Genomic DNA, 13609 nt, shown 5'->3' with positions numbered 1-13609 from the left:
AAGCAGAAAGTAAAAAGATCTTGTTACTACAAACACCACTGCCTTGGTGAAACGGTGAGATGTGTAAAGGTGGGAAGGAACCCATCGGGTCGAGTCCAGGCGTGAGAAAGGGCTTCCCTGCCGTGGGGTCGGTTTGAATAAAACCTGAAAGCTGTTACTTCACAGATAATCGAGAACAGTACCTCAATTGGGAGGCATATTCAGAGTTTTATTCCGTCGTTCACAACTTATTGTTTTTAGTCATCCTCTTCATTATAACCGTGATTGGTCCGTCCCCCGGACCTTCTCGTGTACTCACCTCCCGGCCTTGACTGGTATCCATACCCGCCGCCGTTATCCTCACACTCCTCATCGTAACGGCCGCCCTGTTCCTGGCGGTGGCACCTCCTCTCCTCAGGGGCGGACCAGCCCTGGTAGGGTCTCTCCTCCCCGTGCTCCCGAGGGTAAAGGTCGTCGTCAGGGGAAAAGCTGTCGTCGAGGTGGTCGTCGTAGCGCTGGTAAGAGCTGGCGTGGGCCTGCTCCTCGCGGGCGTTGAGCTCCAGCGTGCTGTGCCACACGCTGTAGCATCCGTAGATCAACAGACCTGAGGGATGTGTCATATTGCCTAATTAAAATTTTTTTCACAAAAATTAATTATCCCTCAATGGAAAGGAGAAAAACAAAAACAAGGAGAGGGGAAATGATAAATGTCAAGGTAAAAGTCTTGGATTGTTTTATCTTCCTTTTACACCAAACTAAATGAATGAACAAAACTTTTCCCACCGATTGGTGCTTTATGTTTTTGTAATTACCCTTCTTTTACAGACATCTTCTTTTTCATTCATTCATCATCGATACGGTTTATTCTGCGCTCATGATCATGGAGGGGGGCTGGAGTCTATCCCAGCTGACCGGTCGAGATATACAACTATTCGCTCATTCACAAGTCATATACAGATATACAACCATTCACGTCACAGAATAAACAATCATTCACTCTCATTCACACGGCGGCGCAATATAGGGTCTTCATTGCACCCGCTGAATGTTTCTAGTAGTGGGAGGAAACGGGAGAACACACACTACAAACCCCACTTGCTATTATTTCACAAGACCCTTTACTCCCCCTCCTTAATTCATACTGGTTAGTCAGTATTTATTATTCAAATTATTAGTGTGTAACATTGTCTCATACTTTTATCAGCGGTTGGCTCTATTGCTATCCGCGTGGTGTAAAAGCAAGTGAACAAATTAAGAATTTTATTGCATTGTCTTCATTGTTTATATTAGTATGCTCTGTCTCAGGAATATGGTAAACATATTTCCCTTTTTTCACTTTCCGGGGGTGGACACCCTGATCTTTGTTTATTAATTGGCTTACGACATTTCTTTTTGAGAGAGCTTAAAGTAAGGGTTAGGCTTGTTCCGAGTTATTCTGCCATAGGTTTACTCTGCTGTAGGATATCCCAAGATGCGCTTCTCTCATTCCTCAAAAATAAGATTCATATAATAATGATACTTGGACAAAGGTCAAACTAATTTGCAGACTATATAATCCCAATTCTGACTATCTGAGCCTATTGGCTTACTCTTAGCTTAGCTATTACCGCGGGCCTTTTCACCCTATATTATCAAGCCATAAGAAATCCTATCCAGTACAAGACTCATGTACGCTAGCTTCTAGAGCTAGCACGAGTTAGCAATACTGCAATACTGCAATATTGCAACAAAGATTTGTTGTCTTTGCTCAGTGATACCAGTTTTTATTAGTGAATTGCTGTTTCATAGAAAATTCATAGTTTTGCACAAGACACACAGGAGATGGAAGTGCAAGCCAAGTGGCTAATGGGTGGATGGGCAATGCACTATCCGATAGTAACTTCATATTTTCTCCCAAATCCCTGTGACCTTTTAACTTTGCAGGATCCCAGGGGACATAACTTGAGCTACTGCAGTGCAGACCCTGATTATTACTATCTTTTAAATTTAGACTTGGACATACTTTCAATTTAGGGTTTAAGAAGCTTCATGAAACCGTTATGAAAACCCTGAGAAAGCCCTGAGAAAACGTTTCGGCCTGTGGTGGACGAATGAAGAAACTCACCGATGAAGCACCAGATGGAGAACCTGGCCCATGTAAGGGGAGACAGTTTTAGCATCAGGTAGCTGTTGACCAGTATTGCCGCGGCGGGAACGAAGGGCACGCAGGGTGCCATGTAAGGCAGGCTCCGCCCACTTTCTGGCTGCTGTATAATTGTGATCAGAAGCTTTGCCATGGATGCGGCCATCAGTGCCGCCATCAGGCCTGAAACCACAGCGCCGGCTCCGGAACCCTGCTCCGCACCGAATATAACCGTTGACCAGAGGAGGAAGGACATGAGGAAGAAGAGGAGGGTGCAGCGGGTCACGACGCGTCCGGTTGCAGGGGTGGGCCGCGCCGATGCTTCGGGCATTCCAAGCTGTTGTCGCAAGGTGTGATAATGTCCTCCCAGAAGTCTTTTCAGCAGAGAGACGTGACCCGTGTGGAAGTCGGACTCGTCTCCGTCCCCCTGCGTCTCGCTGGCATGGTAGGAAGACGACCCCTCTGACAGCACATGCTCATCTTTGGCGGGAAGAGGTGCCTCGTCCCGGTGCTTCCCAACGTCTCCGTCCTCCACGGAGCTGAAGTTGTCCACGTCGGCCTGCTCGTCAGGCTGGTAGCGCAGTAAGAGCACGCACACGCTGACCAAAGTGTAGGCGAGCAGCGTGCCGATGGACATCATCTCAATCAGATCCCTCAGGCTCACCAGCAGAGCCAAGAGGGCGGCAAAGCCCCCGGACACCATGCACGCCACGGCCGGCGTGTGTGTGCGCGCAGACACTTGGGACAGAAACCTGCAGAGACAAAGATCACCGTCACAAACAGGGATTTTGGATCTAACCGCCATTCCCGCTCACGTGGCTCCAACCTGAAGAGCAGACCGTCTCGAGCCATGGCGTAGATGACCCTGGGCATGGGGAAGAGCGAGCCCAGCAGGGATACGCTGAGTCCCGCTATAGCGCCGATGGCCACGATGTACTTCCCCCACAGGAAGCCGTGGACAGCGAACATTTCCATGAGCGGAGCTGAGCTGTCAATAAGGTCGTAAGGAACCATGAGGGTGAGGATCACGCTCACCTGAGGCAGATGGAGACAGGGGAAAATGAAATGATACACAAGATGGATGTCAGGTGTCAATGCGAATCTCTGTCCACTACAGCCATCATTCTTTCACAAAAGAGATCAACTCGTAGATGCACTGCAGCCCATCAGTGCATGTGAGGAATTTCTATCTCATGTTTTTCCTACTGTTTAAACGGAGGGTGGCGCAGAGAGTAAGATTAAGCAGATACTGACAAGGATGCGCTGCAATCAGCACGGTCCCAAAAAAAAAACACCAAAAAATTAGAGTACTGGTGATAACAAGCTCCACACAAACACATACACAAAAGAGACTCACATAATGCCATTCATTTATTAAATCCTCCACAATATGACTGTGTCAGGTGGTTTATCTGTCAATTTGTCAATTGATATATTGCTTATTTTGTGATCCTTATTAACATAACTTCTTCCAAGCTATTTTTAGGCAGAAAATCAAGAAGGAAATGGCAAATACTTGAAAACGTAGTCACATTTTGGCGAAACTGACCGACACGTAGGCCGTGAGGCAGGTGACCAGTGAGGCCGTGATGGCGTAGGGGATGGAGGTGTTGGGGTTTTTCGCCTCCTCCCCCGTTGTTGCGATGATGTCAAAGCCGATGAAGGCATAGAAGCAGGTGGCCGCTCCTTGCATCACCTGGACAGGAAGTGTATGTCACTGAGGTTCTTTAACTCAAGTCTTCTTTTGCCCCTTCCATGGGTCGCACAGCAAAATATATTCTTCCATCCTAACCCTATTCCCTGAATCCTCTTCTCTCACATCAACTAGCTTCATGTGCTCTTCCACCACATCCAGATATCTCCCCTTCCCTTACTTCAAGCCTTTTTTCTGGCAGTTCAAACCTCAACATCCTTCTACCAGCATATTCACTATTCCTCTGTTCAACTCCAAACCATCTCAGTCTGTCTTTATCTCCAGAACATCTAACATGTGCTGTCCTTCTGATGGACTCATTTCTGACCTTGTCCATCCTCTTCACTCCCAAAAAGAACCTCAACATCTTCATCTCTACTTACTCAAGCTTTGTCTTTTCAGCATTACTGGTGTCATCACTATCTTCTACATCTTCCCAGTCATTTTGGATGGTACTCTTTTATCACCCTTGACACTTTTCTACACCGTACCAACCTGCTTGCACATGTTTCTTCACTTCTTTTGCTCTGAACTGTTGACCCTAAGTACTTAAAATCCTCAACCTTCTTCATCTACACTTCCTGTAGCCTCACGGTTCCCTCTCATTCACACACATGTATTCTGTTTTTCCGGAGAGAACCTTTATTCCTCTTCTTTAAAGAGCATACCGCCACCTTTCTAGATTTTTCTCTACTTGTTCCCTGCTCTCACAACAGACCACAATGTCATCTGCAAACAAAACCTGTGGTGATTCTTGTCTATCATCATCTGTCAAGCTGTCCATCTTCACCTTGAACTTCTGTCTCACACCTACAGCACACTACAACACTGTATCACCGTTAGCATACATGTTCTGCACCACTCAAAAATGTCCAGATTTCACTACAGAGTACCATGGTTCCCCTCTTGGTGCCCTGTAGTATGCTTTCTCTTGTTCCACAAAGGCACAATACAATTGCAATCCCTCTGATCTTCTCTGCACTTCTTTATCAACATTCTAAAAGCAATGTTTCTCTAACTCAAGTAGCTACCATGAACACCAATATTTGTCCAACTGATGATTAAGGTTTTGATGTAATTTTGTGTCGTGGACAAGGTGAAGCATATATGTTTTTTTTATGGTGTCTCACCCCTGACCAGCCATAGGGCAAAAATCTACCTCCCTCCCAGTTACTGGCAGAGAGGAAGAAGAGTCCAGCCACAATCATGAAGACCCAGACCACCAGGTTGACCACGTTCAGGATGTTGTTGAAGCCCACAGAGTTTCGGACGCCAAGGGCGACGATCACCGTGACTAGCAGGGCGATGGAGAGGGCCAGCAGGTCAGGGATCGTGTCCTCGCCTTTACCTGAGAAATTGGAAAATTAAATACAAACTTTCAAGTTTCAGCTTTTATTTTGAAATTGGGACTTTATGATGTTGTTATTTGGTGTGTACTAACCGAGCCCTCTGACCGTGCCTACGTTATTCATCATATAGTTACTGATGCTGTGATTCGCCAGGCAGTCAAACATGCTGCTGAGAGCCGACGCTCCGGCTGCCGTGCCGATCAGGTACTCCAGGATCAGGTTCCAGCCGATGAAGAAGGCTACAAACTCCCCGACCGTCACGTAGCTGTAGGTGTAGGCCGAGCCGGTGGTCTTTGGCACCCGGACCCCGAACTCTGCATAGCAAACTCCTGAAATGACACAGCACTGTCAAACTACGGGATGTAGTTCAATAAACATCAAGCCAAGAGGGGTGACCTGTGTCAACCAGCACCAGTTAGATCTCTTGTTTTTTTTTTATTCTATCAATTATATAAGGACTGAAAATACAACCATTATAAACTGAAAACACCACACTTTCTTCCTGTTTTTTGAAGAGTTTTTGTTTTTTTTTCTCCTTCTTGTCTTTTATGTTGAAATATCTTTCCATCCTTTATAATGATGACATTTGATCCAAATTCTCCACCTGACCTTCACAGGAAATGATAATGAAATCGCCACATAGCTCTGCGGTGGTCATTGATTGTCCAACATCCTTGTGTGATGTTTTAAATGACTAGACATAAGGTGGCGAACTGAAATTATTTTTCTCAAAAATTGACTTCTACGGGTAAGACACCTCCGATAAATCCCGGAAACAGCAACAGCTGTGACGAGAATTAAAAATTGGCTTTATTAAACAAACCATAAGCCAAGGATCCAACACACCTGAGAGGATGGAGGCCATGGCTGCGATGATGAAGGACAGGATGACCCCGGGTCCAGCCATCGCCTTGGCAACCAGCCCGGCAACCACATACATCCCTGTACCCACGCAGCTGCCCACCCCGAGCGACACCAGGTCCACGGTGGTCAGCACCCTGGCCAAGCCCACTGCCGAGCCCTCGCCCAACTCTGTCAGGTCGTCCAAGCTCTGGGCCATGGAGCCCACGGGTTTGGTGCGCAGCAGGCGCGAGTACATGTTGAACCAGGCGTCGGCCCAGGGCACGCCGCCCAGCCACGACGCCATTTCTGCACCCGACTATCTACCAGCTATCCAGCTATGTACGTGCGTCCTCAGCCGCCGCCCTCCCTGTCACGGTTCGGCTCACATCCTGGGCTGCACCATTAGCTTGTCAGGGGATTCTGGACAGAGGAGCATAAACAGGAAAATGAGAAAAAAATGTGTAAAATCTTGCTTCTTGTATTTAAATCGAATGTATTGAATTCCATTTAATTTCTTAGTCAAATCCACACATTTCCCCGCTTATGTTGATAATAATTATAAATGTGAAAAATAATTTAAAGAAAAAAAAATCCTCACAAACATTAACTAGGAAGCAAAAACCCACTCATGTTCCCATTTCCTGTACAGACAGGAAATGACCTCAGGGATCCAATGCTGAGAGGAGAAAGAGCCAGAAATTTAACATTTGTTGATCATGACATTATTATATTTTATCATTATGTGTTTAACAACAGGAATATTAAGGAATAAAGGGATTTGTACGGTTCCTGGTCTATTTTTTATTTGAATGTCTGACTAATTTTCAGATAATTTTCCACCAATACACTGATGCTAGTTTTCCTGTTCCTTCTCGCAGCTCAGTGGAGCGAAGACTCCCCTCTCAAACATTGATGAGGAAGGAGGATCCATTTTCACGGCGGAAACAAACAGGCCGAAACCAGCCTGGCTGGTCGGCCTCCACTGAAAGCCTGACCAACACACATCAGGTCAGAATCCGCCATCTGAGTGTGTCTTTGAGCAGCAGTTTAACCTGAGCTTTTAAGAAACAATGTTAGTTTGTTACATTATTCGATTCTTTTTCGTTATTTCCAGGTTTGTCATCATATGTGGATTTCTAGGTCATTTCTTTTAGGTGCATTTAAGTCAATATCCTATGAATTTGTTTGTTACTGATTCTGAATTTTACTGATTCCTCTCAAATTTGTAGGTGATGTTTTTGCAAAAGTTGCATGATTATTTTTTTCTATGAATAAAGACTATCAACTGAATTTTAGGTGATTTCCTGATGATTTTTCAAGGCATATATTTACTTGCTGGTTTTTGGGGTGATAACATGCAAGTAAAATATATTATCTAAGATGAGGTAAATTAGTAAAGAAGAGTAAAATAAAAAAAAAGGCAACTACCAAAAAAAACTTAAGCTGTGGTTGGAAACACACACCTTGCATACACTTTCCACATACACACTCAAACACACACTGACGATCGATTCACTCACTTGCTGTGTAAGTTCCAGAGGCCGGAGTGTGTTCAGAGTATGTTCAGTTTCTCGAAACACCTGTGAGGAAACGCAGGCAAGGCGGCGTGAACGGACGCCGTGTTACCACCCAATCCATTATTCAGCACCTGAAACGGGGGAGGCTGGGAATTGACCAGGTGTGTGTGTGTGTTTGTGTGTGTGTGTGAGCGAGAAAGAGAGACAGAGAGAGAAGTTGGGAGCAAGTGTTTATTTGGCTATAATCTTATAATTTATAATTAGACACCATGAATACAAACATGCCCCTGCAAATGACACACACACACATACAAAAGCATGCAGTGTACCTCAGAGGGACACACATTACTGAAGTTTCATCCTACAAAAGTGATAATTAACACAAATGATCCATAAAATCCACTGATTGTTTCTTTAAACATTTGATGTTTTTATATATGTCATAGATTTTGAAGTTGAGAGGAAATAGCTTATTTTGTTGTCACTATGGAGGAAGTAAAAATGGAAAGAGCTGCCGGTCAGACATGCTAAAGCTAACACAGAACACAGGGCCAGATCCACTCAGTCGGAGTTCAGGGGGCTGTTGTTGTAATCCCTGGGTAATCTGAGGCTGAGAGTCAGATTACTGGAGTCAGAAGCAGGTTCACAGGCCCGTGTCTAGAATCTGGATGGAATCAAGGGGAACAAACACACCTGGATTCTAGATTTAGACTCCAGATTCTGGAATGTCAGTGACAGAATAGGCCTTGGTAAACTGTAGCTCCGTACCTGGAACTGGATGACAAACACTCGTGCACAAATACAGAATACTGTGACGTTTGACCAGTTTTCAATACATTAATCCCATAAATACAGTTTTAACTTTGTACCAAATTCACTTCAGTAATGAGATTAAAATCAATATTGGCTGTTTTGGATTGACATTCTGATGTTTTGATGCCAATTTATAAAACTCCTTTGAATTATTAGAAAATCAATTTCTTTGTTATTTAGATAGTTTATCTTTAGTTTGTTGAATTGTTAATTCAATAAACTAAATGTTTATTGGAATTTTCCAGCTCATATCTGATAAAAGATTTCTTGTATACTTTTAGATAATTTCTTGCTTATTATATTTATTTTATACGCCCTCCTGCCAGTGTAATTCTTGATTTTTAGTGTATTTTTTAAAATTCAATGTCCATATCTGTTATTTTTTCTTACCGCTCTTGACGGAACTCAAAGAACCTGTAAAATAATCACAATTGTGCAAGACGTTTCCTCTTTGTATTGTTTTCCTGTGAGATGTTTTTTTATTTTTGTATGATTTGAAATTCAAAAACTGCATGTCCAAGGTGCAAGCATTCCTAGGGTTTATGTGCAACAGATGAGCGGATGGGAGTCCATCCACACACACACACACACACACACACACACACACATACTCAGAGAGAACATCAGAGGGCTAAAACATCCTTTTCTGTTTAAGGGGATAAAGGATTCCTTGGCAGCCCAAGGTGTTCTGATGGGAAAATGTGGATGGAGATGGACACCCCCTCTGTCTCAGTTACCACACAACCAGACTAAAAAGTACATATTCACATATTCATCAGCACACCCTTTTACCCCGAGGTCATGTGAAGAGCAATGTTTCAGACCGGGGTCTTTCAAGATCAACTCAAAATATTTCTTATGTCACAGGCGTTTTATAGAATGTTTGAAATATTCGCGAGGACCGGGAAGCTTTTTGAGCAGGTGTTTTGAATAAACTGCAAATTTGCCCGGCAGTGAATAAGATAAGGAATGTGCAGCGGGCTGTTTGGGTTCTGGGAGACGTCCTCAGGCAGAGAAAGCTGTCAGTCAAGCAAAGTGGCTTCAAATGGGCCAAAGACTACTTATTAATGAAATAAAAAATAGCCTAAAACACATTGGGATAATTGTAGGTTGCTGTCTTAAGATATAAAATAATTCATTTTTTAAAGAATCGACAGGCTGAGAAAACCTGTTGGAAAAAAAAAGAAACAACTCTTCATCTAGTGGAATTTTGATGTTTCAGCAGGAAAGGAATGGATTATTCAGATATAAAGTGCATTCACAAGTCAGATAGACAAAAAAACATTATCATTATTATCATTTCATATGAAGTAGAAACAAACAACCACTCACCATCTCTTCCACATGTCCCATAGAAGCATACAACTATTCACCCTCTCATTCACATCCATCTGGGCTCTTTAGGGCGTCCAATGAATCCACTGCATGTTCTTGGACTTTGGGAGGAAACACGAGAACCCGGAGGAAACCAACATAGACAACAACATGGAGACGAGGTCCCAGCGAAGGTCTTTGCTCAGTGACAAAAGAAAGCCAAACTAGGATGTTGCGGGGTGTTTTTCTGGACCAAGCTTTCAAGGTTTGGTTGACTGGAAAGTGAACCTTGGATCATTGTCCTGTTAAAAGGCCTAATGGTCACCAAGGGTTAATTTGTCAACAGATGGAATTGTTTCTTTAATTTCTTTCTCATTAAGATAGTAATACCATCAAGATTGCCAGCTACTGCAGCAGAAGAAAACACTTTAATGACTTACTGAGATGGTGCACTTCTGGTCATCAGCCTGGCCTTTAGCACACCAGACATACCATGCAGCCCGGCCAAAATTTTTCAAGGTATTTTCTAGTCCACATTTGCTGTAGCTTGGCACAACGTGGCGTGTGCCATGTTCAGTGCATGTCAATGTTGCCTCTGGAGCACATGCACAAGCCCTCATTAGGTGTCTTGCGGTCTTCAAGGGTCTTTCAACCAAGCTGCTAAGGAACCTTGACGGAAGGTTGGTCTTCCATCAGCCATGCAGATTTGCAGCTGTTCCAGAAATTCTTCACTTCCTCATGATGCTCAGAACTTTTTAAATTTTTGGAATTCTTATACACAAGGCCCATCAGGTAAAATTATATCATCTCCTCAGCTTTTGTAAAAACTCATTTGTCTTTCCTGTGATTGCAACTCACCCTGAGTACCTGGGCTGGGGTTTGGATGAAGCAAACGATGGCTCATTATGGAGATCCCAGAGGCTTAATTATGTTTCAACTCCAGTGCAGGCCATTACAACTGTCAGAAAGCTTTGAAAACAACAATGTTACATGGACCATGGGGGGTTGAGTAATTGTGACATAGCTATCTTAAAAAATTTACTGTTACACACAATTACTTCATCTGGCATTCTGCATTAGCATATTTCATTTAACTACTCAGACATGGTATAATTGCCCACTGAAAACCCGTAACTTGATAAAGCCTAAGATCTTTTTTGGAGAGGTGGTTCACATAGGGAGGCTATTCAGCTGAGATACAAGCAGTTGTTTTGATTGTGGATATTTTGTCCTTTACAATCTGTATATAAGATAAAGAGTGAGGTATCTTTTGTTTATCAGGTGTGAATTTCAATGGAGCTGTTGTACCTTACAATTCCCTTCATTCATTCACACAAAATAAACTAAGCAGATTTAACTTAAAATAGTCTGAGATCATTATAAATAAAACAAGCATTCATTTACCTTTGGTCATCACCATTAGTGTTGTTGCCAAGTGACTGCACTAACATAACCACTTAAAATGCTAATTATTTTGATTCAGACAGGTTTCAAATTCACTGTTCTGCTCTTTATCAGCAGATGGGTAATGATGCGGACACATCCTGTAGCTTAAATTCCATTACACCTGCTGTAATACTGGCTCTGCAATAACTAGCATAAACCAAACAATGTTTAAGGGAGTTGTTGCATTATTGGTAACCAATTTGTGACATCTTATACTTTAAGTATTTCACAGCACCTAGAAATTTATTTTAAAAACGTTGACTCGAAGGTCATTCAATGACACATGGATATAATGTCGGTAACTTTAGCACCACCTGGTGGGAGTTAGGTGTACCGTTTTTTTTCCTGTATGTGAAAGACATTGAAAAAAACAACATATGATCTTTTTCCAATTTATTATCCCTCCTGCTACAGGTTTTGACAAATAATCAAACTGTAGTTGTTCACTCATCAGCCTCAGACTCATCATCATCCTGGCTGATCTGGAAGTACCGCAGCTCGTACGTCTCCTTGTCAGACGCCACCACCCGAAGCCAGTCACGGAGGTTGTTTTTCTTAAGGTACTTCTTTGTGAGGTACTTCAGATACCTATTGGGGTAGAGGGTGGTTGTTAAATTCTTGGGGTCTAATTGTTGATTGATTTAGCTCAACATTTTTGTGAGTTTTTAAACATCTCAGATTAGTTTTATGGGATATGTGTTAATTTGAGTACTCTCTTTAAAGCACTGCAGATCCTGATTACATCATTTTCTTATGTGGAAACATGACAATTAACCAACTTTGTTTCTTACACTACAACAATCAACACTAAAGGGTTAAGTCTGCCATCTTCTCTTCTGAAAAAATACTCGCCTCTTTGAGAATTGCTTCTCTGATGTGACGTTGATTTTGTTCTTCATGCGGCCAACGGACACGGTGTTTCCAAGATTCCCTGTTTTTCCATTGACCTTAATCCTCTCTTTGAGGAAGGTTTCCTAGTGGACAGAACACAATGACGTACTAGGGAAGAGAACCCTAGTATATTGGAAGCTAGGGAAGGGTGCCCTAGTCCCCAAGCAATGTTAGCTACATATTAACACCACTAAACCAACCCTATTGTGGATGGATCATGAAGAATCTATAATGTGAAAAACTAGATGAAATAGTGTTTTTTTTACTTTAGTGATACTATGGGAGTTAATAAAACTCACAAAGTTAGCTGAATCCAGAATCCCATCCTCGACAGGATGTGTGAGATCCAAGGTGAACTTCCACACTGCTCCCTTTTTAGCTTTCTTGCCAACAGCAGGTCTCTTCGGTTTGAGCTATCATGGCAAAAAAAAAAAAAAAGCAGTTAAGATACAACATGTTGACTGAAGTTTGGCTATCGATATTTACTCTTGGATTTCATTTGACTTTAAGTGAGGCCATAGAAAATAGTTTTTTTCTGATACTAATTTAGTGCCTTTAGACACTACTTTTTACTTTTCCAAATGTTGAATTCCAAAGTTTTCATTCAAGCTTCCAAGTGGAGCTTCCAAGGGGCAGGCTACGAGTTGTCACATGGAGTGTTCATGTTGTCTCAATCACAAGTAAATGGTTTACATTGAACTTTTACAAATACAGAAACTGATTATGGAACGTAACAAATTGCAGAATTTACCACAATGATGGTACTTCTGCAGACCAATGGAGTGAACACGTGCCAAAGCGTGGCAAGCTAATGCTAAATCCGCTAAGATCGTCAACCATTTCACGGAAGGCGGTTCAATATAATGTTGATTAATTAACAAGGAGATATACCAAATTTAATCAAAGTGGTTATATGGGTAATTTCACCGATATTAGATACGTTTTGAATGTTTAAAAGGTACTCTGACCTGGTTAGTGGACTGTAAATGTAAGCTAGTCACGCTGGCGCTGACCTCGTTTGTTCATTCATTTACGCCTCAACAATATCCGATCGGTAAGATAACAGCAGATTTTAAAAAATACTGTAGTTTATTTTTATTGTGAAGTTGTTACCCAAATACAATCGAGTGTTGGTAAAACCAGCTTGTGGTTGAACTTTGGTATAAATTGTCATGCTAATACTAGCCGCGATAGAGTCTTTTTTTTTTTTTCAACCATGCATAGGGGCTAAACATAGCGGAAACAATTAGAACTGAAGCCTGTCAAATGTTTGTGGGATAGAGACGTGGGAATACTTTAAAAAGCGGAGGTTTTACACATAATAACACAAAAATAGGAAAACCAAAAGGAAGCCACATTGACTTACCGGCGCCATCTTGAGCGAACGGCGGGGAAAGGAAGTACCGGATGTGACGCAGTAAATATGTCATCCGGGTAACCTGTTACACCCTTACCATATATGGAAAACGTCGCTCTGCAGTAGGAATTAAAAAAACAACTTTGTTTGCATAAAGCAGGGGGGATGGTGGCAGGACGCTCAAAATCGCAAAGACTACATGACCTTGTCTGATAAAATGTTGTTTCGGACTTGTCTAGGCCAATTGAAAACTTAAATCATGTCAAAATGTTTCCATATCTAAGT

At 42.5% G+C, this 13609-nt stretch overlaps 2 protein-coding genes across 2 annotated transcripts; both read right to left on the bottom strand.

Moving 5' to 3' along the window:
- Positions 1-236: 236 nt before the first annotated feature.
- On the bottom strand, positions 237-6290 carry slc7a14b (solute carrier family 7 member 14b). The gene is made up of 7 exons (XM_086151622.1): positions 5990-6290; positions 5236-5472; positions 4925-5142; positions 3651-3797; positions 2928-3136; positions 2084-2853; positions 237-583 (listed from the first exon to the last, which is right to left on the bottom strand). The coding sequence occupies exons 1-7, from the start codon at positions 6288-6290 to the stop codon at positions 237-239; spliced, it is 2229 nt and encodes a 742-aa protein (XP_086007748.1).
- Positions 6291-11454: 5164 nt separating this feature from the next.
- Positions 11455-13378, bottom strand: rpl22l1 (ribosomal protein L22-like 1). The gene is made up of 4 exons (XM_086150751.1): positions 13334-13378; positions 12267-12380; positions 11929-12050; positions 11455-11664 (listed from the first exon to the last, which is right to left on the bottom strand). The coding sequence occupies exons 1-4, from the start codon at positions 13340-13342 to the stop codon at positions 11520-11522; spliced, it is 390 nt and encodes a 129-aa protein (XP_086006877.1). The 5' UTR covers positions 13343-13378; the 3' UTR covers positions 11455-11519.
- Positions 13379-13609: the final 231 nt, after the last annotated feature.

This window comes from Fistularia commersonii, chromosome 8 (genome assembly GCF_037954325.1).
Source record: "Fistularia commersonii isolate RoL2024-O1a breed Wild chromosome 8, RoL_Fcom_v1.0, whole genome shotgun sequence".
Taxonomy (NCBI): Eukaryota; Metazoa; Chordata; class Actinopteri; order Syngnathiformes; family Fistulariidae; genus Fistularia; species Fistularia commersonii.
This window is presented reverse-complemented; position numbering and strand designations above follow the sequence as displayed.